The 27700-nt window shown below is 32.5% G+C and overlaps 3 protein-coding genes and 1 long non-coding RNA gene across 4 annotated transcripts; 2 read left to right on the forward strand and 2 right to left on the reverse strand.

The window, feature by feature from the left end:
* The first annotated feature begins 10361 nt into the window (after nt 1-10361).
* Nucleotides 10362-12564, forward strand: LOC129288516 (pyridoxine/pyridoxamine 5'-phosphate oxidase 2). Its single transcript, XM_054925133.1, has 7 exons — nt 10362-10485; nt 10564-10613; nt 10691-10748; nt 11231-11257; nt 11507-11602; nt 11939-12106; nt 12188-12564. Exons 1-7 carry the CDS (start codon nt 10402-10404, stop codon nt 12287-12289), a joined length of 585 nt encoding a protein of 194 aa, XP_054781108.1. The 5' UTR covers nt 10362-10401; the 3' UTR covers nt 12290-12564.
* A 1101-nt stretch (nt 12565-13665) lies between these two features.
* Nucleotides 13666-16546, reverse strand: LOC129288515 (laccase-6). The gene is made up of 6 exons (XM_054925132.1): nt 16281-16546; nt 16021-16172; nt 15697-15941; nt 15272-15400; nt 14052-14993; nt 13666-13977 (listed from the first exon to the last, which is right to left on the reverse strand). Exons 1-6 carry the CDS (start codon nt 16398-16400, stop codon nt 13847-13849), a joined length of 1719 nt encoding a protein of 572 aa, XP_054781107.1. The 5' UTR covers nt 16401-16546; the 3' UTR covers nt 13666-13846.
* Nucleotides 14852-17346, forward strand: LOC129288517 (uncharacterized). The gene is made up of 2 exons (XR_008588015.1): nt 14852-16631; nt 16853-17346. It is a non-coding gene; the product is annotated as an uncharacterized LOC129288517 (long non-coding RNA).
* A 5449-nt stretch (nt 17347-22795) lies between these two features.
* Nucleotides 22796-23418, reverse strand: LOC129287874 (uncharacterized). The gene has a single exon (XM_054924138.1). The coding sequence runs from the start codon at nt 23279-23281 to the stop codon at nt 23033-23035; it is 249 nt and encodes an 82-aa protein (XP_054780113.1). The 5' UTR covers nt 23282-23418; the 3' UTR covers nt 22796-23032.
* Between the last annotated feature and the right edge of the window lie 4282 nt (nt 23419-27700).

Consider the following 27700-nt stretch of genomic DNA (forward strand, 5'->3'; position numbering starts at 1 on the left):
GCCTTGTTAGTTGAAATGCTAATCCGGTCAAGAGTTTATATGGTAAAGAGCAGGTAAAGGAAATATGGGTCTCTTAATAAACTTGATTCGGGAGATGGATACAATGAGAGAAGGATATTGAGTTTATTTGAAGGTTAGAAACCTTCTAGACAACCTCTGCATGGCCTTTGAACTTTTATCTAAAAGCTACATCTTCCTTAAAAAAACTATTCTCTTTGTTTGAAAATTACCTCACAAAGCTATTCCTACAGGAGACATTCTATATACTCATCATCTTGATTCCTCTTTGCTTTGTTGTTTTGGTCATGAGGCTTTGGACTCTCTTTACCACACTTTTTCTAAATGCCCTTTTACAAAGGCTATCTAGTTTGGTACTCCTTCTATCTCTTATTCCTCCCTAACTGGACAAGGTTTCATTCTATGGCTCAAGAGAATAACATAAGTCTTGATCAAGGATAAGGAGTTTTACCTCCTTAAAAGTATTTTCACTTTGATTCATCTAATTTGGTATAAAAGAAATATAGTTCTACAACAAAATCAAAATCACTCCCAATGGGATCATATAGGAATTCAAGGGTCAAATTGCTTTCATTAAAATGGCTTGTAGTAGTTTCAAAAACCTCGTTTCTTAGAAAAGATAAGAGCTATTTTTTGGGATTGATAATTGTAGATCATAATGTTTTGGGGGCTCAGATAAGATCTATCACTATATCACATTCATGGAAGATGGAATGCCAAAAGTTCAAGAAGAATAGATAAATTTTCATAACAGTAAGAATTAAATTGAATGAAGTTTACTTGCTAGGCATAATTTTCAAGAAATCTCCATTTTTGAATTTGCAAGGATTTCCTATTATTCGTAGCTTGCTTCATTGGATTCATCAATGCTGTAAAGGTTGGAATTGTGATTTAGATTATCTTGGGTGGATTCACTTCCTTCCCCCCATTGATAAGGCTAGCAAAAGCTAGAGGACACTAAAGACTAACAACATCAATTAAGATTTGGTGGGATAGACCCCTACTATAGTAAGAAATGAGTAAATTAGTGAATCCTATAGGTATGTCATGCAAGAATAATAATCATTAGGAGAATTCTAAGCTAGTTTTGCCAAGCGGTTTATATATGTTGTACTTCTAAAATATCACCAAAAAATGGATGGCTTGTGTTCACTCCTCTATACACAAGGTTGATAGTACTAAGAGAGCCTAAATAAATTGTTGCCTTGTCAGTGCCAAGATTTAAGCACAAATCCACCCCATATTTAATGGCTTTAAGTTTAGCAATGGCAATTGAAATACTTCCCTAGCTATAAGAAAAGCCTTCGATCCATTCACCCTTAGCATTTTAGGCAAGTCCTCTACATGTAGCACTATTCCATTTGTTGAGATACAAATCCACATCAACTTTGATTGTTCCCTACCTTAGAGCAGTCTAACAGTGTCTTCGACAATCTAACCTTGTAGCATGTTGAATAGTGAGATGTTCTAAATTTCTTTCTTCTACAAGCCATCTTTTACACACTTTGATATTATCAATAGGAGTATGTTGGGTTCCTTCAAAGATATCAGAGCATCTATTCACCTAAAGAAGCTAGCATATATTCCTAAACACTTTAATCTAAGGCCAGTTGTGAAAAGAACCACCCCCAATTTAATATGTTGTATTCCATTTAATCCATTCCTGCAGGCAACAAGAGAAAAAACAATTATCATAAATAGGATTAATTATTTCCTTCCATATATTTTTTTCTCTCAAACAAACCCTTAAAATATGAATAGCATTTTCCTTATAGCCACACTCAAAAGGACAATTTGGATCATCATTAAGCCCTTTGTCTACTCTTAATTTGTTACTAGGAATTCTCTCATAAAGGATTTGCCAAAAGAAAAAAATTTAATTTTTTCTGATAAAGGCCATTTCCATAAGCTATTCCATAAAGGATTTTTGTTAATAGTCTTTGTGTGTGCCAAAAAGTTGTAAACGGAGTGAATTGAGAACTTACCATCACTACTAGTTTTCCACCAAAATGTATCATTCTATTAGAAGGTATGGGGTTCAACACAGGAGATTCGATTAACAATGTCCATAGAGAAATAATGAAATAGCATATTTCTATTCCAAGTACTTGAAGGATGAAAAAAGTCACTCACCTTAGCTTGGGGGTCTAAAGGATGATCAAATTTAATCTCATATTCAATGAGGGTATGTTCTAATGTTGTCTAATAGTCCCAACAGAAACTAGTTGTAGTGCCATTATTGATTCTTTTTTAAACAACTTGAAGGAACTTTCCCCACACCTTGACAATAGTATGCCAAACATGACAAGCCGATCTCTTCTTAACCACCAATAGAAAGTCCCCTACTCTACAATTGTATTTAGTTTTTAAGCATTGGAGCCATAAACTTTTTGATTTGTTGATCAAGCCCCAACAAAGTTTCATAATAAAAGCCTTATTCTGCATTTATAGATCTTTTAAACCAAGACATCTTGGTTGTTTTTTATCTTTCACCTTAGCCCAAGATATCAAATGTTGCTTCTTGTGATCATCTCTATTATTCTAAAGAAAATTTGTACTATATTTCTCAATCTTAAAAAGAATACACTTAGGAAGTAGCATGAGTTGCATTTGATAGGAAGGTAGGGGTGAAATAACATATTTGATCAAGACAGGTCTACCTGCCATAGTGAGACATTTACTCTTTCAAGAGGAGTATCTTTGTTGGACTTTTTGGATAAGAGGAAGGAACAGGCCTTTGGTGACTCATTTATGAAGAAATATGATGCCTAGATATTTACTAAGATCCGATGTCAAACCCACACCTAATTGTTGGCTCAATTGAGAGGCATGTTGAAAACAAACACTTCTTGAGTAAAAAATTTAGCTTTACTAAGATTCATACAATGCCCCAAAGTTTTACAAAACATTTTCATAACTTGCTTAATAAGGTTCACTTGTCTTAAGAAAACCTTAACAAAAAGGATTATATTGTTCGTAAAGAAAAGGTGAGACACTTTTAGGTGTCTCACAAACAATTTCAATGGCTTCCATTAGTTTCTATCATAGAGTTGCTGCATCATCATTTCGAATCTTTCTATGCATAGAACAAAGATGTAAGGGCTTATAGCGTCACCCTATCTAATCCCTCTCGAAGGAGTAAAGGTACTTATGTGCTCCCCATTCCAAATAACCTTCATAATAGCAGTGTTAATACAAGTTATGATAATATTAGCGAATTGTTCTCCAAACACAATTTTCTTGAGTGTGTGATCAATTATAGTACTTCTCTAAATCTACTTTGATAGTCATATAACCTTTTTTATTTTCTCTTAGTTCTCATGATATGAATAGCCTCTTGAACAATGATGATATTATAACTACTTTGACACCGAACTATAAAACTACATTGCTTCGACTTAATAAGAAAGTCCAAATTCCTTTTCAATATGTTTGCAATGCTTTTAGTGATAATCTTCAAGCTAACATTGCAAAGAGAAATGGGTCAAAGTTCTTTTAAACAAGTAAGTTTCTTAACCTTGGGAATTAAACGAATGCTTGTTTGATTGATATATGCAATTTTGGATAGGTTGGAGAAAAGATTTTTGATAAAATTACACACTTCATCACCAATGATATCCTAATAAGTCTAATAGAAATGAACAGTTAAACCATCTAGACTTGGAGCTTTGAATGTCCATATAGAGAAAATTACTTCTTCAATTCTCACATCCCTGAGGGACCTTTATATGTCAGCAAGATCTTAGGATGATAGATTGGGAAAGGATCAGGGGATATAATCTATGTTAGCAGTAGGCTCGAATTTTGTGTAAAGAGCTTAAAAGAATTCAACAGCTTTGATCTTCAGCACCTCTTGATCAAAAATCTAGTCTCATTGTTCAGATTTAATGGCTTCAATTCTCTTTTTTCTCCTCCTTATAATAGTTGAAGCATGAAAGAACTTGGTGTTCTTATCCCCATGTTTTAACCATTTGTATTAAGACTTTTGAAACCAAATTAATTCTTCTTAAACTAAAAGTTTATTATAATCATTTCACAATTTATTCTTAAGTTTTCGCAAGCCATTTCTATCACTTCTTCCATGAGCTTTATCAATACCTTTGATCTGTTTCAACAGCTCTCTCTTCTTTCTTAAAATTCTACCAAGAGTGTAGTTGTTCTAATTTGTTGCTTCTATAGGAAAAGGCCTTGCTCCATTAAACCATGATTTATGCTTTCAATTGTTTTTCACTAGGTTTTTAAAGCTTCCCTCCAAAGCTTAAGTAGTATTATAAATGAAGTTCTACTTACCATTGTGTCTTCTATTATCATGTTAGTTAGTCACCAATAATAGTTTATGATCAAATTTATATTTCAAAAGGTTCATAGCTTTGTAATGTTGAAAATTCATAGCAAAAAGGAATTACAAAATGCCCAGTCTAACTTGTCTTTAATCCCTCCACGTTCTCAAGTAAACCAACTGCCAATAATAAGGATGTCAATTAGTCCTGTAATGAAAAGGCATTGATTAAAACTGTGCATACTTGAATAGCTTAGGTTGCCACCCCCATATATTTACAGAGGATTTGTAAGAATCAAAGTTATTAAGGGCTATCCAAGGTTTTGTAGTTTCAATTGTAATAATCTCTAATTGTCCCTAAAGACTTCTTCTACAGCTCTCTTATAGTTCCTTATAGATAAAGGAAACAATTATGGAATCAAGAGTGTGTATATTAGTAACATGACAATGAAGAAGTTAGGTACTAGACTAGATATACTTAACAGAGAAGTCTCGGTCATTCCATAATACCTAAATTCCCTTAGCAATGCCTATCACTTCAATTCTAATCCAGTTAGAGATGCCCAATTTATGGGTAACTCGCTCTACATTAAAGCCACTAATTCTCAATTCTAGCAGGCAAAAAAATATCAATTTTATATTTTTCATAATGTCTTTGGTTAAAATTGGAAATTCTTTACCCCCAGTGCCCCAACAATTCCAAGATGAAACTATCATAAAAAACATGAAAAGAGGTAACTTAAGCATAATTATACACGACTTCTAGTCTTAAGTGTCACTGCCATATTTCCTTATTGAAGTATATAATCCTTCTCTTTTCCTTAGTTTCACATCACTATTTGCTAAGCCTCTATAGGAATTATAGGGTTCAGTGACTCAAGTGGTTTACATTTCCTTTTGACTGACTTAAAAGCTATTGATAAAGAATCAATTATGACCTTCTTGATAAATTTTGCTTGCTTCCTTGCTAAATCTTCTCTATTAGACCCTTAAAGTCTAAATTGGGATTTTCAAAATTACAGCCCACATTTGAGATACTCCTTATCATAATTAAGTGAACCCTTTGCTCATTTCTTGGCATTTTGGATGGGGTGCTTAGGATAGGCCCAATCTTTTTTAGTGTGAAAAGCCTAGTTTTACTTCTATCAAAATATTTTTATCTGGTGGCTTTAGGCTTTCAATTTTCCTTCCTTCGGCCTTGATGTTGCTCTAATCTATTAGAGAATTTCTTTTATAATATCCTAGAGAATTTAAATCCTAATTAAGTGAGTAAATGAGATTAATTAAGTAAATTAATATAGTGTATGGTTATAGAAAGATAACAAGTGTTTTGGGTTGTAATTTCAGTCTAGGATTGAGTCTAAAGCAAAGTTGGGCTACCTAGGCATTAAAAAGTGAGAAAATAAAGAGAAACATCTCTGTGTCACATGTCACGGTGTATGCACATCATGCCTCGGCACACAGGCCATTAGAGCACGAAGAGCCCTTATTTATACCACATGTGGTGGCAGATGGGGACAGGCACTGCAGCACACAGTATAAATTTTGCAGAATTAAGTCACAAAAATAGACAGAAAGTAATAGATACATGAAGGAAGCACAAGAAGGTCTACTAGGGCTTAGGGTTTGGAAGCATTAAGGGTATTTTTGAAACTTCTAAATACTGGAGGTAAATTTTCTAAGCTTAAATCTCTCCTCCATCTTGCATTTTCTTAATATTGGGAGTTAGGGTTTGGTTGAGAAAAATGATTTTCGATCCATAAAGACTATAGGTCCTAACTTATTAACTTAAATACGGTTGATGTGAGTTGTTTAGATGCTTTAAATGCTATAAAGGGTAATGAATGTGTTTTTGGTAGTTGATAGCCATTAATGCCTAAAAATCCACCATTAATGTGGTAGATGTGAGTTGAAAAATGTCATTAATAGTTATTTGAGAGTTCAATGAAGTTATTATGACATAATGGGAGTTAATGAATTTAATGGGTAGGTCTAAAAAGGAGAGAATATCCTATTAGGAGTTTTAGAAGTGTAGTAATAGATATTGAAAATTATACAAAAAAGGGTATTGATAATTAATGTTATGGTTAAATGTAGAGTGATCACTTTTGGTACTATTCAAGCTTTGTGAAGCTTTAAAAGTGTAAATTTGAGGGGTAAAAACCTTTGACCTTTCAAAGGTTTGAGGTGACCAAGAGAAACTCTTTCTTATGCTTTTGTGTGTTAATTGATTTATTATTTAAAATTGTTATATTTAGAGTATGTGAAATTATTTGAAATGCAAATGTGACATAAAATTTCTTAAAAATAAAATATGATTATGTGTGATGGAGTTCAATGATTATGCAAGATTGTACGAAATCCAATGATATGGTTTATGGAGTTAAATGATGTGTGTAAAATGTGAAGTTCGATTAATGTGAAAAATTAGGAGTTTCATGAATGTTTTTGAAGTGGAGTTTAATGACGTGTTTATGAAGTTCAATGAAATGGGCATGAGAGGAGGTCAATAATACAAAGTAAAGTAGAGTTAAATGACTTGTTGAGATGTGTTTATGTGATTAACATGTGCAATGTGAGTACAATGATGATATTAAGCATGCTTGAACATTACATAATTTTGCATGCTATGTGATATTGCATTTATGCACCACATGATTATGACAGGTGGGAGTTTTCCTAGGAAGAACATTAGTAAGTTGAAATCCATATGGTAAGGCTTCCATCAAAGCTCAATGGTTTGCCTGGATTTATTTATACTTGTTGTCCCGCTTGTTCAACGAGGGATTACCTCACTTGTTCAATGAGTATGAGGAATTTAGTTTAGGGAGAATGACGCCCCACAGTATGAGATTTGGGAGAAATTATGACCTATAAGTGAGTTAGGCAACCTTGACTGGGTAGCTCTTCATGCATGAATGGCTAGCTAATCTTATCTCTTAGACGAGCCTAGTGTATTTTAGCCTATGGTTTCATATCAGAGGCATAAGGAAGATATAAGGGAGGTGTGATCATACATATCATGATAAAAGGGTACATGATTATCTGCATTATAACTCTTATGATGAAAACTTGTTATTAGTATATAATAATGAAAAATGAGCTATTGTATTGCCTCATGTGATTATATGCTCATAATGATATGAAGTGTGATTTTGTGCTCAAACATATTGAATTTTCATGAGTATGACTTTGTTTTCTACTTGCATTTAAATTGATTAACATGCATTACTAAAACTTAGATTAACCTTGGTTATTGAGTAGTTGTACTCATCCCTTTATCTTTAATATTACAGGAGTTAGCTCATTGGGTTAAGATCGAGGAAAAAAATTTGAGGCTTAGGACTTGATCTTAAAATTGTAGGCCTCTTTATTTGAGTAATATATATGTATATTTATTAATAATATTGCGAACTAGGAGTTTACATGAACACTTACATTATGTGTTGTTCTTGTTAAACGATGTATTTTAGGTCTTAGGTTGAGTATATGTGTGAATTATGAAATTTAAAAAGGCTAAAATACTAATACAAGTAAAGTATGACATGTGATAGATGATAATTAATCGATAATTTATGTTATTAAGGATCCCCCTTCTGTTTTGAGATTAAAGGGTTGAGTGATGAAAAATGTGTTTAAAGTGTCATGTCATAGTGTGGTGTTTTCCATATGTTTGTAATAGTCTATTAAGTATGGTCTAAGGTGTATTTATGGCTTTTGGTACTTGGTATAAAATTAAGACACCCAAAAGGTATTTGAATTGTCAAAAAGAGAGAATTATGAAATAGGTGTCTAATTTTTGACTGAGAAATAATTTTTTATGAAACATGTGCCATTAGCTAAAACTAAGAGAAAGCTCTCTATGGACACTTAGAATACCTCAATCGGACATCAGATGAAGACATAGGGTACGTCAGAAGTTTACCCCTACTGTTATCAAATGAAAATTGAAATGTTGTCAAATATATGCAATGTACAGCAACGTATGGTGTAAAGGCTCACATGCTGTAATGCATGTATAACAAGCTGCGTCGCATGCATGTTTTCTGCATTGTTTCACTATTTTCTACTTTTATGCAAATGCTTTTACTCTTTTTGGATTTTCATACTTCCATATACTAATTGAACTCTGTTTTTTGACTTGTAAAGATATTTTAGAGAGTTTTAAATTTTGAAAACTTGGCATCCTAATTGTAATTTTAACAAACCTGGTAATCATACTTTGGGTAAATCCCTTGATTACCTTGAATTTTGGAGTTAATTGGAGATTAGTAAGAGAAACTTTACATCTTTAACTCAGTGACTTGACCTTCATTGACAAGCTCTATTTGTTGTTATACTCCCATACTCGATTGAGTGTCTTGAGATTGCATTTTGTTGTTAGCTAATTGAATAGAAATTGCCATTTTAGTCATAGGATTAACTTTCTCAGAGCCCTGACTATCTTCATCCATATTCACAAGAGCAAAAAATTGTGATTGTGATATCCCCTCATTCCCTCTTTTGTCATCTCTATACCTCCCTATATTGAGGTTTGTCAAGTCATGTATGCCATCTCTAGACATTAAAAAGCTAGGTTTGTACGAGTTAGGTGTTATCAATTAAGTTCTAAAATTTTCCTTATCCTCAGGTGGGATATTCTTCTTCTCTGACACTGGGTAGGGATGTGATGGCATTCCAATTGGATTCTATTCCGTCTAGTAGACTACTCGTGTTTCTAAGGACAATCATCTTAATAATGTTCGTCTCGCCTATATCCAAAGCAAAAGAGCCTAATCCCTTCATATTACACTTTGTAAACTGTGTTTTCAAAGATGACTTTAGGCACCAACTTCTTTTAAAGATCTATTTCTACATAGACTTGTGCAAATTAGCCTTTTATGTCTACCCCTATCCCCATCCCTACCTCATGTAAGGTCTTCAAGGTTCTTCCTACTCGATCATTTAATGTCCAAACAATGTTTTTGTTATAACAATACATATTCATATTTGGAATTCTTATCCAAATAGTAGCTCTTTCAAGAGCATTACTATAGGCATTAAAAAAAGGATCCCACCATTAGACAATAATAGAATGTTGTTGTATCATTTGGGGGCATTTGAAAAGAACTTTTTGATATTAGGCTTTCCACTTCTCCCTATTTGTAAAAAGAATGGTGAAATAATTATTTGGTAAGTCTATTATTTTGAATTTTGGGATATTCTAGATCCGAGACAACCATTTTTTCATAGTTGCAAGATTCATCCTCTTCCCAACAGTAATGATCGATGCATACTTCTAGGGCCTACACTATTCTTTGAATTGTCACTTGTAATAGGTATTGTAGGGCCTACATTTTCATGAGCTCTTTTATCTCATCAGTAGGGTGTGGCAACTTCCATAGAATGTGATATATATCTTCAAAGAGGTCTCCTCCTCCATAACTTAAGCGCCATTAGCTACCCTAATGAAACCTAGCACGCAATTATGATAGAAACCTTTAGCATGGGTTCCTTTGGATTTTTGTCACTCTTATCCTTTGTAGTTGTTTGAATCTTGCTTGGAGAATCTTCTTTTTCACTATCTATATGATCATCCATGATGGAGTCATTGGTAGCAGGTTGGTTCAATGGTGCAGAAGGATTTTGCTTCTTCTTCTTACCACTCTCTTGATTCAAAGAGTCCATCAGCTAATCCAATAATTGCTTACATCGATCCTTGACATCAAATTCAAGCTAATCTCCTAAGCACAAAACCCTTGAAAGAGAAAATCTTCAATTCACTTTCTCTAATTTAGGACTATGCTGAGGGATGGAATTGTAAGTATTTAGTTACAAGCTTAGACATATAACATAGCAATTTTTTTTGCTCTTTTCATGAGAAATCTATTTTTGGTGTAGCTCTACTAGGTCATAGTATATTTTTACTGCTTCTTTATTTCCCTTACATGCAATTATTATTTAACTTTTTTGTATTGTTTTATTGTACATATTTGATTTTTTTTATAGAAAAATATTTACAACGAAGAGACTATATATATATATATATATATAAATATAATGTAAATCCTTTTTACGACGACGTTAAAGTGAGCGTGTCTGCAACAAATTCCCCTGCTACAGGAATGGCGATAGCACCGTGGAAGCAGCTTCTGATCAACGCTTTGGAATCCAACGGTCACCTTAAGCATTCTTCTTTCTTCCAGCTCGTACGTGCCCTTTGGTTCTTTTATGTTCGCATCAGCTGCATTTTGCTGAATAAATACATCGTTTTCTTTGTGTTTCAGGCAACGATTGGAACTAACGGAAGACCTTCGAATCGCACAGTTGTTTTCAGGTTCTCTTCAGTAACTCACTCTTTATTGTGCTCGTTTGATGATATTATGATGTGTGGGCTATTTTTGGGGCTTTCAGAGGATTCCAAGACAGCACTGATAAGATCCAAATAAATACCGATGGCCGCAGTCGCAAGGTTATGTCTTTTATACTCAAATCTATTTTAGTATCTGGAAACTCTTAATCTTCTATTTTTCCTCAGTGTAGAGTCATAATTTTGTAAATGCATTTTGTTTTAGTACCTCTCAGTTTAAAATTACTGAATGCACAAGTTATTCGGTGAAACTTGAAAGTATAAGCTCATTACAATTAGTTTTTATCAAGTGATTTGAAGATATTAGAAACACTGGCATGCAACAAGCTTTCTTATGGATTAACTTGGGTAGAGATTACTTTTGTGGAGGTCTAACAATTTAAGGAATTGGATTTCCTGTTTGTTTGGAATTTTGATCCTTTGTGTGGACTTTCGCTTAAATATGCTAATTTACTATCTGGTTAATCACTATTTACTCATATGACTCATTTGATTTCTGCATCAGAGTTGCTGCTGGCGTGAGTATTATGATTTGTGGTTTTATTGAAAATTCACTTTATTGGATTTCTCTATTTACAATACAGATTGAAGAGCTCAAGCATTGTTCCTCGGCGAGGTAATCTATCTTCTAGGAACCTTTTACTTAACCTTGTCGAAGAAGGAAAAAAAATAAAGGGTTCATATTGTAGCATGCTTAGCAGTGGAGGTTTAGAGGAAAGAAAATGGAGTGAACATGAGAGATGCATTCTAAAAACATTAGTCATCAACATGCCATGTCAATTTTCATTGAATTGTAAATTCTCCTATTTTCACTCCTACTGAGTACACCGTTAGTCTAAATGTTGTTTTTCTTGTTCTAGATATGTTGGTATTTCACGGATTCCTGGGAGCAATTCCGGATAAATGGACAAATAGATACTATTGATGGATCGAATCCTAGCCCTTTAAACCTTCAGGTTTGATGGGTCACTTTCTGGTGACACCTTATTCATATTTCGTGTCCATCAAGTGATTTGGGACTCCTTTTCAAGTGACATAATGGACGTTTTTCTTTATTTATACATACCTCATTAGAATGAAGAGGAGATTCACGGAGAATTTCTTCATTTGGAACATTTAATTATCAATTTCTATACAACTATTGCAAAGATTAACTGTTAAGTTGTTATATAATTCATATGAATATGTTGTTTAGCAGTCATATCACATCACAGATCTTTTTTCTTTTTCCCCAAGATTGAGTACAATATGTACATCATATCTTTTCCTCAGTTTATTGATACCAAATGCAGCAAAGAGAGAAATCCTGGTTTGCAAGTTCACTGAGATCAAGGTTGCAGTATTTGGGGCCTAACCCAGGATTTCCCTGTCTAAGTGAAGAAATGCAGCCAGAAATATCTTTAGATCCTTCTACTGGTCCAGTTGATGCCTTTTGTTTGCTGATTCTAGACCCGGATCAGGTTGTGATATCTCTCAGAGTCTGGCATCATTCATAGCTTTTCCCCACACATATTAGTCACTTTGTCTTCCATAATTTACAGGTTGATTACTTGAATTTGAAGAGTAACTTGAGGCTGACATATAAATCAAGTGTCAGTGCCACTGCAGAGAAAAGCTGGAGTGTTGTGAGGGTCAACCCATAACATCTCTTTGATACAAGTTCTAATGAGAAGTTGCATGATCTAAAAGTATGGGAGAGAAGCCAACAGGAAACTGCCCATCTGATTCTCTCGGTACTGTAGTACCATGTGTGCTAGATCAGGATTATAAATCCATTCTTCTTAGGTTTCTGAAGTCTGAATGATTGAAATTTGTATTTATCTGCTGAATAAAAAAACTATTAGTATTAGATGCAAATTGGTCTTTGTATTTATCTGCTGAATACAAAAGCTATTGATATTAGATGCAAATTGGTCCATGGACAATAGTGTTTTGCAAATTATTATGTTATTGAGAATTAGAATTATGGTGAAAACTAAAAGAGGATTTACTGGAAAATCCTACTAAGCGATTTTTTTTCCTTTTTTTCATTTCCCACTTAAACTGTGGAGCAGAGCGTCAATTTGAAGAAGAAACTGTAAGCAGAAAACCAATTTGACTATCTAGGTTTTCAGGGGAGAAGCTTGCAAGACATTTATTTATATTATCTATGAGATTTTTTTAAGTTATTTAATATGTAATTTCTGGCTTGCAATATGAGGTGTTCTGGCTTCTTGGAAATGAATTTTTTAAAAAAAATTATTTATGATTCTATTTCAAAATAATTATTAATGGATTTGGTTGGTTGTATAATTTTTCCCATTTGCACATTGGATTCTTTAGAACATAATGAGTGTTTTGAAACAGTTTCATTGTACATTTGAAGTGAATGTCTCATCTTGACAAAAATTCAGCTGATTCTGAAGAAATTCTCTCACATAATAGTTAACTTGAACTTTCTTGTAAGATCTGCTTCCAAAGAACTGATGACTTTCTTGCACTAGCATATGATAGATCTAGTTGCCTAAGACATCTCATCGTCAGTGATTTAAATATGTCGGTCATACTTTAAATCCTAGATCTACATGTTGTCATGTAAAATGCTGCAGCTGATACATGAGACTCGATGTTTAATGGGGAATATGTTGAGAGAATGGGTGCATGCAAAACAGGTAAAGCTAATATGAAGGTATACGTTAACCTTGTTAAGATCTACTTGCTATTTTTATGATTTTTACATAATTTCTTCTTCTCCCTGCTGTCCGCATATGAGATATCTCAAATGCTGATCTTTTGTAAAGGCTACTGTATAATGCTTAACCATGGATACTCTCTTTCAACTCGTGATCTTATTGCATAGAAAGTATCAGGTCATTGATGGTGCTACAAATATCCAACAGAGAGGCTAACAACAATCACCTTAGCTCTTGACTAAGTTCAATGTGCTTTTTTTGTGAGAGCTAGAATAACTATGTATCACTTTGGTCAGAATAACTAAGTCCAATTCTGATGTACGAGCTCATATATAATTTGTTCAAACTAAAGGAAAAGAGAACTCTTTAATCAAGTAATCTTGCTTCTTTACATCTGTTATCTCATGTTTCTTAAAGAAATGGACTAGCCCCACATGTTGCTCACTTGGAAGCTAGAGCTAAAGAATCCTGAAGAAGGAGAAAGGCCACAACATTAGTTAGTACTATTGTTAGGATCCTCCGGTAGTCTTAACATTGTGGCATGTCTGTTGGAGGGTGTGGTAAGGATTCCTGCTCTCCTTTTCCATTCTTCACAATAAACACCATTCCTAGCCCCCATGATTGGTGTATGTCGATGTGACAGTGCATATACCATACCCCTGCGGAAAAAGGATAGAAACGTGAAGCCAAACAGCTACAAAGACAAATAAAACGGTCATTTACATTTCTATACCTGGATTATCAGCAACGAATTGAATTGCTGCCCATCCACCCACTGGAACTCCAACTGTGCTCATGTAAGGGGGATCCACTAAGTTGAATTTTGCAGTTTGTGGGTTATAGTTCCCTGTGCCATAACCTATGACATAAAAGCTGTGACCATGAAAATGCATTGGGTGATTTTCAGTGTTTACTGTGCCAGTGTCCTGCAGAATGAGTTGCACCTTACTGCCATATTCAAGGACCTTTGTTCTGGTCCCGTTCAATGACTGTGTGTTGTATGGAATGTTATTAGGTGCCCCGTATACAAAGTCATAGAGCTTAGAGGGCGCATCAGGAAAATCTTCAGTATACGATCCATTTATCTTCCTATAATAAGCTTCAAGAATTGACAGCTTGGGCTGAATGAAACTTATATTGTTCATTGAAGCAGCCATGATACCATCATTAATGGCTTGGCAGCTTTGATTTGGTGTCTTTGAATGACACATTTGGACGTTCAATCCAATGGTAATGAATAAGTTTTCATCAATCTCTTTGAAAACATTGACTTGATTGAGGCTCCTTAGTCCATCCATGAATGTCTTGACAGCCAGGCTGTCGTCAAGTTTAGGTAGTTTAGCTGATAAATATAAGCTATCAGGTGCTGCACCAATATAGTGGAAATAAGCAATGGCTGAAGTATTTTGATAATTAACGATCCTTCCAGACTTGTAAGGTGCCACAGCAATGGAATATCTTCCTACTGGTTGATCAGCTGTGACTAGGGCAATCATTGTCTGGCCTGGTCCCACCATTACTATATCTGTTGTGAATGGCTTGGTGTATTCAGCATCGGCTTCCACGATTGTTAATTTGTGGTTAGCAATGGCAAAGAAGTTCTCCGTGTTTAGACCTGCATTAATGAGTCTGAACATATAGGTCCTCCCGGTAATGACATCAATTTTGTGGACATCTGAAATGTTGGGAGAAAAAACCTATGAGGGGGAGAAAAAAAGGAAAAGCGGAGACAGAAACTTTAAAGTTCAAGCAGTTACAAGTTGTGATAGATTATATTAGAAGAGAAGTAAAGTCAGGTATATTTATACTAGGTTAAAGTTATCAGTCATTTTGTTTTCTAGAGACTATTATTAAAACCAACTGTGAGGTAATTTAAAGTTGTCTAGACAACATAACAGTATATCACAATCCTCGTCATGATCAGATTGTAGTATTGTTTGCCATCTCATATACCATTAGTGGAGCAATTGTAGTTGGGGCCTGGATGACCGTTAATGGTGTATGCATCTGGTCTTGGAGGTGCTCCTCCACTTGCTAGAGTGGCTTGTTCAATCTGTACAAGATCCTTTAGCCAATATTCCCCTGCCATTTTACCATCCAAGTCAAAAGAACAGTATTATATGTAGTCATAAAACATACCTAAATAAATACTCAATTCAAAATCATAGAAGGAGATGGCATCTCTTTGAAAAGTTGGGTTCAATTCTTTCCGGGAGCACTATAGAAATAAAATCCTAAATGCTCCAAGTTGATGTAGGGGAAGTAAACCTTTGAAAGATTGCCACATGAGGAGATTTAGCCCCAGAATGCCTGAGGATATCTTTGGATGTGATCCTCCCCCCAAAAAAAAAAAAGTGGGAAGAACATCTTTAGGTTACCCAGTATGATTGTTTGCTCTTGATAGGGAATCTTGAACGGGTAAGAGAACCCAGCCTTTGGATAAACAATCATGGCACCATAAACAGTTCCTCGGAGCCACGAAACATGAGCATGCCAGAAGAATGTACCCTTCTGCTTCACCACTGTAAAATTGTACGTGAAAGCTTGACCTGCTTGAATTGGACATTGTGTAATATATGATGGCCCGTCATACCAGCATGAAAGCTTCTGCCGAACACCATGCCTAAGATTTCAAAATTTCAATCTGGTGTTCATAAATCATATAAGAGTTAGTTTTATGCATGAGGTTTGACATGGATTACCAGTGGATTGTGACATTGAAAGGTGTCTGATTGGTAACTTTAACGATGATTCTATCATCTTCTTGAGCATAAACCACAGGTCCTGGAAACATGCCATTGATTGTGACAATGTCTTTGGAGCTGCAGAGTTTGGTAACTTTCTTGGTTTGTACCTGTAGACAGTACCATCTTCATTAGCTGAACAGAGATGAAGTATAATGCAATCCAATGGATGTTGGATATGGGTGTATAATGCATGCTTAAAGAGTAAGAAATTAGACCTTAAAATCATAGAACCTGGTTGGTCCTCCCACGGACCTTCCATCTGCCAAAAGTTTCAGATTGTAGAGAGTAGACATTACGCTTAGCCCCAGAAGAAACAAGGTGACCGGGTTGGCCATTTTTGGTTGTAGTGTTGGAGGTGGAGGCTTGAGGTAGAAGGGATGCCCTTAAAAAGACCTGGTGGTCTCTCTGTGGGTTGATTTATTTTGTGGAAGGAAAATAGAAAAAGAGATTATGTAGTTTCTCTTCTATTTGTGAGCTTTCATGATTCCTCTAGCGTGGATTGGTGATTATAAGATGTTGGGAAAGTGATTATTCAACACGACCCCATTGGTGGGGAAGATTTCAGCGTAACTTTCTCTGTTTTATTATCTTTTTCTCCCAACCTTTCCTGTCAACATCTTCTATTGCAAATTATGTCATTAGACTCATAATATCGAGGGCACACACGCTTATAAACATGTTTTATATCTGACACCCACCGCAATCTGCTGCTCTCTTTCTGCTCTAATTATTTTGTGTCATTATGATTTTTCTAATTATTTTTTCTTTATGGTATCATTGTTCTAAGTTGACTCGTGCAAAGCATTTTGTGGAAATCGGACTACATGGCTGCATTCTCCTTCAGATTTTACTTGTAATGTTGCTGTAAAGTGCTTGGGTTTCAACTCGCAGAGCAACCATATTTTGATTGTCTTTTGTGACTCTAGTTTTTTGTGTTTTGGGGGGGTTGGTTGTGTTGATTTCTGAAGAGGAGATTAAATGAAGCTCTGAAAAGACAAAGATTTAGACAGCTCAGAACGTTGATTTGTGCCTTTGTATTTGAGGAAAAAGATGAGAGCAAGGTAGGTCTCCTTCGTTGTGCTTTTAGTGGGCATTGCCTTCTCAATCCTAAGCAAAGTTGTTGCACGCCTTAACATCCAAGACCACCATTGTTGGTGAATTTTACAGCACTCGCTCCCTCAAGAAGTGTTGAGATTGATTTGTACGTATTTCAAATAACTTCGATTCATCCACACTGTAATTAAGAAATGACAAGATATATCGTGTCCTGATCCTGAGAAATATATTTGATCTTTAAACATTTTAAACTATAAATTAAGGAAGCAAAAAATTGTGTGATGGGACAGGGGCCACCCTCAGAAGAGACGCTGTTATTTTGAAATTATGTGTTAGAAACTCATTCAGTTAGTTTTGTGAGTGCGTGAGGGTGCGAGGGCTATATGTTTTGAAATCTTAAGAGTAAATTTTTTTTTTAAAAGAAAAATTTATATGTATAAAAATTCTTGCATGTTTTTAATACAAAAAAGTTTAAATGTGTTGGGTATTGGGGATTTACTAGGGTTAAAGTATGCATTCAGTTCCAAAAAACACTTTTAAATATATCTATGGATCATCACCAATAAGGTCCTCATATCGGCAAGAAGATTTGATTCTACAATCTTATAGATTAAGGGTTAAATTTTTACTAGTTAGATTAACCTTTATTACTAGTTCTTGCATTTTTTTTAATCATAGTGAAAATGAAAATAAGAAGTTTGTTTCCCTTAAAAAATATGAATAGGTTCTATTTTAGTGAAGTGCTTTTTTTCCAGTTAGTCATCATGCTTCCATTTGTCTGTTTTTGCATCTTCTTTTCTATGGACAGCTCAATAAAACATTAGAAATTTTGAAAGTAATTTCAGTTGGAGTAAATGTTTATATCTATTGAAACATTAAGAAGTGATTTGATTAAGGACCTAACCTAACCTAACTATGATCCAATAATTTGCTTGATCACATGTGTGAAAAGCTAATGATTGAGAGCAGTTTTATTTCTCCAAATAAACATTTAAGTGGACTAATTTAATCATGGATCAATATCTACAGATAACTAATTTTTATGGAAAAAAGGCTACTATATTTATTTATAATTAACCTCTACGTTAGTTTAAAATGCATTTTTTTGAGATGAGAGGAATTCCTATTGACCTATCTCTGTATAAACAGCTCTTGAAGTAGATGTATTAGTATATCTAAATATTAATAAATAAACTTTGGTAAACTTGGTGTATTTTCCTGCTAGTGAGTGTACTTGAAAATAATAATTGCTGGGTCTTACCCTAAAGCGTAATTGAGAATTTATCCAGCTATTTTGTGGGTGCAAAGGTGGAGCAAGGAGATGATTGTGTCTGATGCATGCCATGCACATATAATATAATATAATAAGTGTGTGTGTATATATATAGAGAGAGAGAGAGATCAGGTCAGAAAAGAGAAAGAGAGATAAGGTCAGAAAAGAGAGAGAGAGACTTGGGAACCACGCTGCTGGTGAGCGTGTGATGTTGTTGTCAGTGCTCCTTAGTCCCTCCATGCACAGAGTGGGAGGAAATGCAAATGGGGATGGCTTCCTATACCATATTTAACTTTTTTAAAATAAAAAAAAAAAAACTCGTAGTAAATCAAAGGATACATCAAATACTTAAACATACTTGGATCACATTTGGTTACTAAAATTAAATGAAATAGAATAGATTAAAAAATTAAAATAAAAATGAACTAAATCAATATTCTCCCTATAATAATCATGATAAAAGTTATTAATATATTATATAAATATGAGAATCATCATATCTTTCAAAAATCTCATGAATCATGATTCTCAATTTCATGAATTAAATTATCCACCTCCCTTATTCTTTGATCATTTTATTTTTATTTTTTCAATTCTAATAAGCAAATGTGATCTTAATTCTTAAATTCTGTTTGGTTATTAGAAAGGATTGAAATAAAATGAATTGAAAAATAAAACTAAAATGAACTAATTTTTCTTTTCTTTTATAGTAAGCATGATAAAACTTAATACTTTAGATCACAAATGAAGGAATTATCATACATTTCAAAAGTCTCATAAATCATGACTCTTATTTTCATGAATTAAATTATCTATCTCTCTTATAAATATGGTTCATTTATCTCCTTCACATTTTGATCATCTTATTTTTATTTTTATTTTTTTAACTCATTTCATTTTATTTCATTTTAATAACCAAAAGAGACCTCAATGTTTTTACTCAAAATTCATCATTTTTTTGCCAAAAAGAAATTCATCATTTTTAAAGTATCATTTGAAATATTTGTTAAAAGATTACGAAAATCAGGGTATTGGATACAGAATAAATAAAGTGGCACTCACAATATCATTTAAAAATTAGGGTATGTATGTTACAATTGATTTGAGAGTTTGAGGCAGTGATTTCCCTTTGCTTCACGGCTACTCTTCAACGCTGTGGGTTCCTGCAGAGCTGAAATAACATGTTATTTATTCATAAACCAGAAGACATAATAATAATGCTCCAATGCAAACACCCAACAGAACAGCCAAGTAATAATTCACTATTTTTATTTGGGAAATCCCTCAATTGTTAAGCCTAATTTATTTTAATCCTAAAGATGTTAATGAGCATATATGAGTTATTTATTTGTTTTAAAGAAAATAAAAAATCGTTTTACCTTTGTTTTGTTATTCATTGAGTTTATTATTTTCAGAAGCTACCTCATACGGTAGTTTTTAATATTAAAGCTAAGCTGAATAAATTTTAAATTTCATAAAACAAACTACACACGCGCACATGTTAACATTTTACGAGATAAAATTAAAGCTATTAGGAAAACCATGCGTTCTTTCTTTTTAAAAAAAAAAAAAGTTCAAATGAGTTGAGCATGGAAATTCACAGGACCATGACATATTTCTAAATTTAAATAACGCTTATATAAATATTTATAGAATGCTTGTCACAAAAATTATTATATTGACAACAAAGTTCGATCTCATAATTTTAAAAGTTATAAATCAAATCCTTACCAATTGAATTTATTTTTATTAGTACCCATGGGTTACCCGACTCAATTTATAGTCATTGCTTCTCTCCTTACAAGTTGCAGCGCCTTGCTCCTCATGTCATTCTACAGCCCGTTTTGTTAGACGTTTTGCAGTGCTTGTCTTGGTTTTTTTCTTTTGATTTAATTATCCTGTAATCTGACTTTATTATGTTATATATATTTCATGAAAAAAAAGACATGTAAGTTTGTTAACGAATTAAGCGACTTTATACTTTTCTTAACAACGTAAGATTCTTAAATTTTCAGTGTGGACGTAACATCTATATCTGACTTGGCAATTAGCACCGACAATCTGTACCCGCAATGCTCCCTTTCCTCCAACCATGTTCAATTTGGTTTGACTGGATCTAGTCTCTACCATGTTTTGATGCAATAATTTGTACCTTTAACATTCGTACTTCTAAGGAAGAAGAAAAAGAACTAGTTGATTGACATTGTTTATTACATATTTTCTACGTATTAATTAAGTTCCATGAAGTTCTAATATGTATTTGTCATAGTTTTTTTCTTTTTACAATAATGTTTTTAATTAAGAGCACGAAAATCACTTTTTACAATTTTTTCCTGCTATTTTTTAATCTAATCAAACGTAAAAAGAATAATGTATTCATTCCTTTTCTTTTCCTGTCCTTGGTTACAGATAGATGCATTCTATCATATCACATCAAATACAAGTATTTCCTCAAGAAATCCCAGCGAATCGTTTCAGAATTGCCCAAATGGCCCTCCCCCCCGGGGATGACGGAATGGCCTAGAGCATTAAAGTTACAACTGGAGCCATATTGTTAGAGTAGTAATTTTAATGTCAAATTATTTTCTTTCTATTTCTCAGAACTTTCGAGGAAGTCTTGCTTCAACAATCAAAGAATACCTTCTTTTGCAGCAACTTGTTACGCAATAAAGGAAGTCTTGCATCAACAATCAAAGAATAGCATCTTTAGCAGCAAATTGCTGCACTGAGACGAGATAAATCTCAATTTCAGAAAAAAGGGGGGGGGGGGAGGTGAAGAACCAATGTTAGTTCAGCAATAATTATTGATCAGCCACAAAAAGGACAGTGAACATGCAATTTCACAGCACTCTTTGCAGGCTTCAATTTTGAAGCTATCCCTGTTCAAACGGTTCTCACTAATTGTAAGAGTTTCTCACAACAGGGAAGATGTGAGAGAAAAAATTTTCCATAAAACCTCCGGTCAACCTTTTTGCAGTATAGTCATTTCATGACCACTTCATGCATCTCTTCTGTTCATAATTTCACAAGAAACAGAGTAGGAATTAGGGACCCCTTGACCCACCCACAAAAAGGATTTCAAAGCATTATTTCCACGCATAAATTTGAAATCAACATCCAACCATGACACATCGCGTTAATTTCACATATAAAGCACCTCATCCTCAATCAAATTCTAAGGCACGCAATTATAGAAATCAATTACGCACAACCATTTTTGCAAATTAATTGATTATCCAGCCCGGACTCTCAGGAGTAATACCATAAGCTCAAGAGACAGGACTAAGAATGAGCGTATAAAATTGATATACAAGGGAGTTAGACTTGAAGTTGATGGGTCTACTCTTACTGATGGCCACAGTTCATGTGGAGGATTTTTGAAGGATAAAAACAATACCTGAATTCAGAGTTTTAATCAGAAACTAGGGCATATTCCCCCTACCATTGCTGAATTGTTTGGCATTTTCAAAGGTCTTGAGTTATGTTGACAAAAAAGGTACAAGACTGCGGAAGTTTTTTGTGATTGTACACAGGCAATCTCAACAATCACAAAAGACAACCATGGCTGTCACCCCTTTCAAAGTATTATCAATTCCATAAATTTGATTCTTTGTAGAAATTGGACTGTGAACTTTAACTTTTTATATAGGGATGATAATAGGATGACTGACTACTTGCTAAATTAGGTCATAAATTACCCAATAACTTTAATACTTTTGATGGCTGACTACCTTGCTAAATTAGGCCATTGTTTACCAATGACTTTAATATTTTTGATACCCCACCCATTAGTGGATTAAGGGTGGTTGGTTTGCTTTTCTTTTTGTTTGTTTTGTCTCCTGTGTTGTTTTCACATTCTGTTGAATGAGCATATTTCATGTTCATATTCAAAAAAAAAAAAAAACCAAAAATTGATATACAAGCAGCAGTAAGCTCAGAGGTCACATAATTTACTTGAGATGCCTTGCAATAGGCAGCAGAGAAAGGGTTCATGAGCTGTGGGACTTTCAACAAGATAATTTATATTCGAATCAAAAGATTATATGGATGCTGTTTAGTTATTAGAATGTAAGTTCTCATTCACTCATCGTAGAAGCACCGTTGCCTCCATAATTCCCTTGAAATGTCAAGAATGAACAAACAAAACTGACACAGTGTATTCTACGATAGTGCAGGAACAAGCTAGCTATCAATCACCACAAATTTCGAATGCAGGAACTGAAAGCAAGCAAAATAAGTAAAGATCTAACACCTCCATCCATGATTACTTACCCCAGTGAATATGTTTAAAAGACTCCAAACTCCGTATTCCTCTGTAAGGTAACAAAAAGGTCGTTGGTATGAGATTATTGTTCAAAACACGCCAATCATACGAGAAATAAATCGGCGGGGGAGAGAGAATTGCTGAAATTGGGGATAAACTCTTCCCACTAACGTGTTGAAACAAAAATATTCACATTCAAGGGGTTGGCATAAACAATAACCTTACAACTCCGCAAACAGAAAAGAAAGAGGGCGAAAAAAAAAAAAAACTGAAAACCCAGCAGCGAATCGGACATTATATACACAAAAGAAAATTATTAGATCAGTGAATTGCGAAAAAAGAAAAACTGACAGAGCTACTGATGAGAACCATCGTCACGCATGATGAAGGTGGGCGGAATCAGTAGGTTGAGAGTCGGCCTCAGAGGCGACGTGAGAAATGGGCTTGGTAAGCATGAGAGGGCGTTCGGAAGCGTCGTCGTCATCGTCGTTATCGATGGTGCTGAGGTTGATACAAGAGCATCGTTCCAAGGATGCGAAGAAGGCGGAGGCCATGCTGGTACCGAGCCAATTGGCGGCGCGATCCAGCTTCTCACAGGATATGAACCCACAATTGTCGGCCATTCTCAATATGGCGAGGTTTCGAGATTCAGTATCGGGCTATGAGCTCAGGAAATCGAAGAGATTTGATTTGAGAGGTAGGCGTTGGGGATGGCTAATCAGCGAGAAAAGGCAAGGGAAGGGAAGGGATATGCTAAAACCGAAAGCAGTGGAAATTTACGTTACAAATTTACCCTATGCTGTGTTTGCTGGGGAGAAAAAGTAGAGGAAGAGAAAAATGGGAGAGAACAATAGACTTTTTTTTTTTTACTTGATTAAGAAGAAAAAAGTGAGAGAAAAAATAAATTGAGAGAAAAATGATATATAAAACTTATATATTTTTATCTTCAATTTTTCACTCCAAATATAAAGATTTTATAGAAAAAATTTAATTTTTAAATTTATCCTTAAATCTTTTCATTTTTTACCTATTACTATCCTCTATTCATCCTAATTTTTCTTTCACTTTAAAATTTAAATTATTATATATTTAATAATCTAAGAAATAAAAATTTAAATTGAATAAAATAATTTTTACTAGATAACAGAATTTACAATTATATTTTTACTTAATTACTAATACATATCAAAATTATATAAATAATATGTTAAAATATTAAATTTTGTTATATAAAAATATTTTTTTATAAATGATAAGGTTATTATTAACTTTATGAAATTAACAATTTTTTATTCCTCCTATATTCTCTCGCTCAAACAAGTAATGGAGAGAAAACTACATTTCTTCAATTTTTTAATTCTTCATTTTCTCTCATCACATTGTCTCAATCCCTATTTTCTCTTATAAATTATTTAAAGATAAATTTACTATTAACTTTTTTACTTTTAACAATTTTTTGTGCCAAATAAACGTACACTTTTACAGAGTTAGAAAGAAAATATCTCCATGAAAATATTACTCCCCTGTCCTATATATAAAGTATTTTTTAAAAAATTATTTTGTTTTGAATATAAGGATGACAATGATATTTTTAAATAATTAAATAATTTTATCTTTATTTTGAAAAATAAAATAGATCGTTAATTGTATGTTTTTTTTAACACCATTATGATATTAATTATAATATTACGAGTGATAAAATTAAAAATTATTGTATTTTTATGTAAGTTTAATTAAATAATAAATATTTATTAATATGTAAAATTTGGTTAAAAATACATTATATATAAGACAGATAGATTATTCCTGAATCCTCTTCTAGCAACATATATGGTGATTTTGTTGATTATGTATGAAATCTGAACCATCAGTATGAGGTGCTGATCTTGTTTATTCCGCAGGCCATAAATCATTTTTTTTTTAAAAAAAAAGAATTAAATGCAAACACCTACACAATTTTGCATATCTATCTCTTCTCACTAAAAAGGGAGACTATTTCCCAATGAGAAAGAGACATACACACTTACCCTCTCTTCACTTCTTTTCTTTATTTTTTCCATTTCCCCTATCCCCATCATTAATTAATTTTATCATTTAAAAAAATTATTTAATAAATAATTTGAATGATGGGAATAAAGGAAGTGAAGGAAAATGGAGGGGGAAAAATGGAAAGACCTCTCTGCCCCCTACAACACATACTTGTCCTCCCAATTTTTCATTGTATTGAATATATAATTCATAACCTCTTTCTTTTAAAAGAAAGGGAAGTGTTACTGAATTAAGAGGCTCTTCGTGTTAATCGATTTTGTTGATCACCTCTGTTGGCGGAAGATGCCTGGTATATGGGGATGGCCATTAGCCTGGCGGTGAGAATTTTGTGATAGGGTTATCATGGTCTTTTTCAATATTTATGGCTTTCCTTTTACAGTCATTGTTTTTTCATGTTTACCAAATGAGAGCCAAGGGACACATTTACCACTTATCCAAGAGACATCATAAAATCTACTCAATATATATCGTCCCATCTTTATTACAAGATATATTCAATTATAAATGAAAAAAATAAACATATTCAATTACCTCATCATAATTAAAAAAAGGCATTACTCCATTCATTTTTATATATAAGATATTTTTAATTAAATTTTGTACACAATAAAAGGTTTTTATTTAATTGAAATCATGTAAAATTACAATAATTTTTTAATTTTCCTTCTAATAATGTCACAGTTAATATCATTGTGATAGGGGATACATCATATGATTAATATCTCCTACATTTTTTTATGCAGAAAAAAAAAATCTCCTCCATTTTTCAAGACAAGGGAAAAGTTGGTTAATTATTCAAAAATATCATAACACTTATTATATTTAGATACAAAATATATTTTCAAAGAACACTTTATATATAGGGATGAAGGAAGTAAGTTATAACCTTTGGAGAAATTTTTGCATGAACCTGATACACACATCATTCATACTCAATCCGATAAAATTACAATTCAATCTCATAAAATTATATGTTATTATTTTTGATGACTTTATTTTTAAAATAAAATACATATTTAATTTCTTGATTTTTCTTTTTATTATCATTAATGACAGAATTAATTTTTATTTACAGCAATATGAATGGCATGTTTTTAGTGGATGGAACATGGATGGTGCACTAAATACTTGCAAGAATTTCTCATTAACTTGATTTGAAAATATAATAAACTTTCAATTTTATCCCTATTTAAATGAAATAATTTTTAAATTTATATTATATTCTTTCTAATAGTTAATAATTTAAATAAGTAATATTAAAAAAATGTAAAATAGTGTGCCTTATATATAAGGACAGAAAATATTTTCAGAAAATGCCCTATAACAAAAACAAGAGGGGTTATCTATGAAAACTATTCGAAGTTATACAAAATCATCATTAATAGTATAACTTATAACTCCAAACTACTAGAAATAATGTACACTTGTACAGTTCTAACGTCTGGTTAACATAATGGTTTCATAGCATATTTATTGATGAAAGGAAGAATTAAAAAAAAATAGAGTAAAACGCGCACTGTATTTGACGTGACTTAGCAATTTTATTTAAAAAAATATAATTGATATAAACATTTGTAAGATATATATATATATATATATATATAATTCTTAAAAGTAGTATATGAAAAAATGACCCACACTTTACACTTACTCTATTACATGGAAAATGTTATCGAATAAAATAAAATAAAAGGTAAATAAATAAATTATTTTTTAAACATTATATTTACTAGTATCATATGTTTTGAACTTGTCTAGTGTGTAAATTATTTTTTTAAATTTTAAAAATGATACAATTTAACTTTTATCATTAACAAAAGTTAACTTTAATTCATTAATTAACTAAAAAATGACATTTTTTTATAATTTTTGGGTCATTATTTATAATTTTTAGGTCTTTTATTATAATTTTTTAATTTTTTTTCTATAATTTTTTATATTTTTTTATTATTTTATAGTCAATTAATGATTAAAGTTAATTTTTATTAATAATAAAAGTAAATTGCTTGAAATTACATTTAGTTGGCTTAAACTATAGTTTGTAGGTTTAAAAGCCAATTCACGGGTAAAAAAATATGTTTGGATGAAAGTGATTTGCAAATCACTTTTACATTAGTCACGCCGAAGTCTAACTATTAGTAACATTTAATGCACTTTAAGTTTATTAAATAATCTATTTATTATTTCATGTTTACTTTTAATATTTAATTTTATTATTTATAACTTTTGAGACACCAGACTCATGCTTTTTTAGGTTTTTAATGAAACTAAAGAGCTGGCTGAAATGATCTTGTTGTTTTTAATGAAATTAGACACGTGAATTTATATAAAAAAATTAATAACTAATGTATAAAAATAAATAATTAATGTGGATGAAATTTCACTACAGCATAATATTATTATGAATTTTTAACTCGCATTCTGCTTACAATAATCGTTCAATTTCTATACATTAATCATTTATTTTTTCTTACACAGGTTGTTAGTAACTTAGTATGCTTACTTCATCAAAAACAATAAAATCATTTCAGTTAATTATTTAATTTCATTTCAATCCTCTCATATGTGCAGTGAGATTTCAAAATTTTAAGCTTTAATTAAAATTAATTTTGGTTAATGAATCCTTATTAAAATTTTTCCTTTTTTAACCAGCCCATGTTCTTTTTAATTATTATACATTTAGACTTACTTTTTAATTATATTATTTAAATAAGTTTTAGTTGTTCGAATTAACTTTTTATAAAAAAATATTTTAATATAAACTGCATTACAAAACTGCATTACAATAACTTATTTTTGCCCAATTTAAGTTTGCAAACTATAATATATGCAAACTGTAGTTTTCCAAACGTTAATACAAACAAGTTCTGCACCATTTTTAAAAATTAAAAAAATAATAAATGAATGTTAAAATTTAGGAATAATTTACTGATTTATGCTAAAATAAATAACAAAATTGAGTTTACACGCAACAAATCCTCTAATATTACGTT

This window comes from Prosopis cineraria, unplaced genomic scaffold, assembly GCF_029017545.1.
Source record: "Prosopis cineraria cultivar Desert tree isolate PC_DT_omini unplaced genomic scaffold, ASM2901754v1 PC12, whole genome shotgun sequence".
Lineage (NCBI taxonomy): Eukaryota > Viridiplantae > Streptophyta > Magnoliopsida > Fabales > Fabaceae > Prosopis > Prosopis cineraria.

Coding starts and splice junctions, on each gene's coding strand:
- LOC129288516 (XM_054925133.1), top strand. CDS start 10,402: ATGGCGATAGCACCGTGGAAGCAGCTTCTGATCAACGCTTTGGAATCC. Junction 10,486..10,563: donor ATTCTTCTTTCTTCCAGCTC/GTACGTGCCCTT, acceptor TTTGTGTTTCAG/GCAACGATTGGAACTAACGG. Junction 11,258..11,506: donor AGCTCAAGCATTGTTCCTCG/GCGAGGTAATCT, acceptor TTCTTGTTCTAG/ATATGTTGGTATTTCACGGA.
- LOC129288515 (XM_054925132.1), bottom strand. CDS start 16,400: ATGGCCAACCCGGTCACCTTGTTTCTTCTGGGGCTAAGCGTAATGTCT. Junction 15,401..15,696: donor AGAGCAAACAATCATACTGG/GTAACCTAAAGA, acceptor GTAAAATGGCAG/GGGAATATTGGCTAAAGGAT. Junction 13,978..14,051: donor ATTCGTTGCTGATAATCCAG/GTATAGAAATGT, acceptor CTTTTTCCGCAG/GGGTATGGTATATGCACTGT.
- LOC129287874 (XM_054924138.1), bottom strand. CDS start 23,281: ATGGCCGACAATTGTGGGTTCATATCCTGTGAGAAGCTGGATCGCGCC.